This window comes from Frieseomelitta varia, unplaced genomic scaffold, assembly GCF_011392965.1.
Source record: "Frieseomelitta varia isolate USP_RPSP 00005682 unplaced genomic scaffold, Fvar_1.2 scaffold_1669, whole genome shotgun sequence".
In the NCBI taxonomy this organism is placed as follows: domain Eukaryota; kingdom Metazoa; phylum Arthropoda; class Insecta; order Hymenoptera; family Apidae; genus Frieseomelitta; species Frieseomelitta varia.
Window position 1 is genome coordinate 1 of NW_025109382.1, and position 5,174 is coordinate 5,174.

Below are 5,174 nucleotides of genomic sequence, written 5' to 3' on the forward strand. Positions count from 1 at the left end.
AATCGACATCCCCGTTCATTAGCTGCCAAGAGCTAACTATAAAACTACCTTTCCTATTTTGGATTAACAGACGAATGTAATAAAATTTCCTACACCTCTTCATGTACATGTTGAACTTCACACTGAAGTATCTTCTGCCAGTCACCTCGCGATTCTAGATACTAGATAGATCTTCGATTAAAGTTTAATTAGGCCTGTGAGAAATATGCTGAGCTGTAATCGTTGCGTAAATCGTTAGTCATGCTCTCCCCACACAGAGAATACGTCTGTGAGACAAACGTTCGTGCTACATCTTTGAAAGAACTGCAGTCTACGGTGGAACTCTCCGTCAAACAGAAGCTCGAGCTACAAATCAACATGGTCGAGTACTTCCAAATATTGAGCGCGATCGCCGTGGTCTTCCTGGCGTTGTACTATTACTTCACGTCGACGTTCGACTTTTGGAAAAATCGCGGTGTTGTTGGACCGCGGCCTCTGCCGATTTTCGGCAACCTGAAGGATGTACTGCAGAGGAAAATGATCATGGGCGATTGCGTGAGAATGTTGTACGAGGAGTACAAGAGCCAGCCGATGTTCGGGATATTCATGAGACGCTCGCCCTCGCTTGTTCTCTGTGACTTAGATCTCATCAAGGACGTACTGATCAAGAACTTCTCTACGTTCGACGATCGAGGTTTGAGCGTACCCGAAAAGGTACGTATTGCAAACGTTAGGCCGTTAGGACGTGCGTGCAATTTTTATGTCTCTCACGTTCTCCACCGTGTCAATTATATCTGTGGTTGATAATAATAATTGTAAGAGATACTACTGTGAGTCACATGTGTTTATCTTTCGAGGTAATGTCGTTTGAAGTGTTTGACATTAGTGACGCCTCAGCGATATGTCCTTCTTCTTTAAATACAGTAATATTGTTTCTCCTTTTTTTTCATGTATCTTGCTTCTCTCCTTCTTTTCAAGTATAGATCACTTATAATGCGTTCATTCACAATTTGTCACTTTTTAATAATATTTTTGATTAAACAGAAGCATCGAATATAATTTTGATCGTTTCATTTTATACAAAGTTAATAAGCTTAGAATAAGATTAATAAGAATGGGAAATGAAAAGTAATCACGAAGGAAGAATTACTTGTTTTAAATTTGATGAATATCAATCATTTAATTTTATGTATTAAAAAGATCAAACTGAGAGACTCAAAGAATGTGTTACGAACATAATTAACCCTCTTTAATATTGAAAAAAGATAATTCCGAGTGAAAAGTATCAGGCCGAACCGATGCAGTTTGATGAGGTTTGAGAGGGAAAAAATGAATAAAAATATAGCGATAATTACAAATGGAACATTTTAAAGAATAAAAAAAAAAAATACTGTACTCCAAAAGGTAAATAAATGAATAATTTGTAAATGAATAATAATCCTGTAAACTATTTTTGATACAAGTCTCTTATAACTATAGCCGATATATCATTGGCACTAAAAGAGTTTAAATATTGCTCCGTTCTAAATATTTTACATGTATCATTGAACATTACCCCGATACAATTATAGAAATAGAATCCAAACATAATTTCTAATTATATTGTAAAAAACAGAGGAATACAAACATTCGATAGTTCTTGAAACGACTTCCATCCCATTGAAAAACCAATGAAACAAGGAACTGAAAGGTTTGATCAAATTTTAATTGGAGACTAATCCACTGGGGTCAAATCTCTTCAACGTAGACGCGACAAGATGGCGACCATTGCGAACGAGACTGTCGCCTGTGTTCACCTCCGGCAAGCTAAAGGGAATGTTTTCCCTGATATGGGAGTCTGCCAAAAATTTGGAGCAATGCCTGGAGAAGCTGGCGGAAAAAGGAGAGCCGGTGGAATGTCAAGAGTTAGCAGCGAGATTTACCACCGACGTTATCGGTAGCTGCGCTTTCGGCATCGATATGAATGCACTGTCGAACGAGGAGAGCGAATTCCGAAGGATAGGGAAGCAAATCTTCGATCAGAATTGGAAAATATTCTTGAGGAACACTTTTCGAGATATGTTCCCACGATTGTACAACGCGCTCTGGTTCATCATACCGCTACACGAGTCTAATAAATTTGTTATGAAACTGGTCAAGGATACGATGAAATATAGGGAGGAGAACAACATTGTTCGGCCAGACTTTATAAACATACTGATGGAAATGAGGAAGCATCCGGAAAAGCTAGAGAACATCAGTGAGTCAATCAATCGCGTTTTTATTCCTATTGGTCGATTAATAATAGAACATTTAGAACAATTTTGCAGAGAGTTACACGAACGTTGTTACTGTTAGATATAATTTAGAAACAGAGTGCAAATGAACATTCACAATCGGTGAATTTGTCACATTCATCGAGTATCTGATAGGTTTATTTTAAATATTCTCTGACTTCAAGAGAGTCAACTTTGCCCCTCTGAAAATATTTGTCCATTATCTGAGTAGTGATAAAAGAATTCTAAGTTACTGTTTCAAGTGACTGCCTTCGTTATGCAATCAATGATATTTAATATATTTAATATAGTGAATTAAATATGATTAACTGCATAACGAGAGCCACTTGAAACACAATCGAATAAATATCACTTATTAACATATTTATCTCGAATCTGATAAAATTTTGCGCAAATTTTACAGAGTTAACGGACACGATTCTCGCTGCGCAAGCGTTCGTCTTCTTCGCGGCTGGATTTGAAACGTCTTCGACGACGATCTCGCACACCCTCTACGAAATGGCAATAAACCCCGGCATGCAGGACAAACTTCGAAAAGAAATAAGGGAATTCCATGCCAAAACTAATGGAAGCTTCCAGTACGAAGAAGTGAAACAAATGAAGTATTTGGACAAAATATTTAAAGGTACACTGTCGTTAAACTCTTTTACCAAGGATTTGAGAATTCGACTCTGATCGATTGCTGAACATTAAAGAGAAAACTTACGTTTGTCACACAGAAACGCTTAGAAAGTATCCACCAGCAACGGCTTTAATGCGGATGAACAACGCTGACTATACCTTCAATGATACTAAAGTAACGATCCCGAAGGGTACTAGAGTAATGATCCCCGTGTTAGGAATTCACAGGGATCCAAATATTTACCCGGATCCTGACAAATTCGATCCTGAAAGATTTAACGAAGAAGCCGTGGCAGCGAGACATCCGATGACCTTCCTACCTTTTGGCGATGGACCAAGAAATTGCATTGGTAAAGTATACTAAAATAATTTATTAACCAAGAGTCGCAAAACTTTTATAAAATGAACAACAGAAAATGTTATGTGTCTATTATAAAAATATTGTACGCACGTTTTATCTTCGATCACATGTCCCGTTCATTCATTTCAAGTAGTAACATGGCAAAAATTGTCGCAGAAATGGATAGAATATACGTAATAGTATAAAATGTAAATCAGTATTATTATATTATATTATATTAAATATAATATAATATAATATAATAAAAAGCTATATATAAAAACATCTGTAGTTAATACAAAGAAAATTTGCTGACTTTCTGTTCTGGTGCATTAACGAATTTTATTATTGTTTCAGGATCACGATTTGCAATTTATCAAACCAAAATAGGACTGATCAAAATATTGCAGAATTTTAGAGTAGATCCTTGCGAGAAGACATTAATTCCATACGTTAACGATCCAAAAGCCCTCATATTGTGCCCCAAGGACAAAGCTGTATTGAAAATAAGCAAAGTAGACAATTGAATTGATCATAATCAAAATAAATTTAACTGCGCGCGAAATACGTGTTACGCGAACGAGCAACACTAAAATTTTGAACACTAGAATGTTCACTAGAAATTTGAAGCTTAACACATTTTTTACCTAGTTAAAAGTTTCCTACTTTCTGATTGCTCGGTAATAAATAGTATTATAAAGATAACGCTAAGTTCTCTATTCTTTCTCCTATTCTTCTATTCTTTCTCCTTTTTTACGTAAAAACGATATCGTAAATATCACATCTATTTTTATTGCTACAATTTTATATGTTGAGATCAATATAAATAATGACTGTTATAATAAATATACTTTTACCAACTCAGTCTCGATTTAAAGAAACATTAATCTCCTTTGAAAGTACTTGCATTTAAACTAATTCGATCTCCTATATGGAATTTGAAAACGGGACCTATAATTATAATGAAACTCTTGTTTGACAAGAAAAGACAAAGATAATTGAATCCTGATTTATATTAATTCTTTGAAACGTGCTATACGCTCTTTATAATCATTACATATCAGAAGAAAAAATACAGATATCGCGAATATCCTTCAAATAACATTCCGTATTATTATTATCTTACTATCATTCTAATTTTTTTATCAAGTACTACTGTATCGTACTATTATAACTTTACAAAACGTTCTATATATGTATGAACACAATGATACACATATAAATTCAAAATTAATATTACAGATTTTCATTGAATGATATATGTATGATTTTTACGTATAATATATATATATATATTATACGTAAAAATCTTGAATTCTAATACTGATGTTACTCTTATAATTTTGTCTTTCACTACTACGTAATATAATAATTTAAAGACACGTTATTGATATTAATATAATTTACGAATTAAAACACAGATTTAATGGTATTTATCTAATTGTAAAAATGCAAGTAACATTCAATTACAATTCAGACAATCTTCAAAAGAATGTGTCATCGGGAAATTCAGTGAAATCACCTATTAATGACATTGGTCAGTTATGTTGCAATAATTATAATTATAATATATTGATTATAATTATCATTATAGTGATTATGATAATTTATATAGGTATATCTTCTTTTTTCAAACATTCGAAGTTTATCAATTTTGTAATAACAATTTTCTTTTTTCACATGTCGGTCACCAATTTTATAGTTGTATTTTATAGCCATAATTTTCTTTATCTAAACGTACTTTTTTACGTCACTAATTTTGTGGTTGGGTCTTCTTTTACTATCACGTCAGGGTCACCAATTTTATAATGACTATGATAATTTATATTTATATCGCAATACTACAAATAAATAATAACTCCGTAATTAATTTTAGTTGTTTATATAAAAATATTATCAATATCACAAAATATACAATTACTAATAATTTAATGAAGATTACATAATGGAAGTTAAAT

At 33.1% G+C, this 5,174-nt stretch overlaps 1 protein-coding gene across 1 annotated transcript; it reads left to right on the forward strand.

Annotated features, from left to right (window-relative positions):
- Positions 1-225: 225 nt before the first annotated feature.
- On the forward strand, positions 226-3,921 carry LOC122538554 (probable cytochrome P450 6a14). The gene is made up of 5 exons (XM_043672738.1): positions 226-693; positions 1,693-2,218; positions 2,659-2,880; positions 2,975-3,226; positions 3,574-3,921. The coding sequence occupies exons 1-5, from the start codon at positions 241-243 to the stop codon at positions 3,741-3,743; spliced, it is 1,623 nt and encodes a 540-aa protein (XP_043528673.1). The 5' UTR covers positions 226-240; the 3' UTR covers positions 3,744-3,921.
- Positions 3,922-5,174: the final 1,253 nt, after the last annotated feature.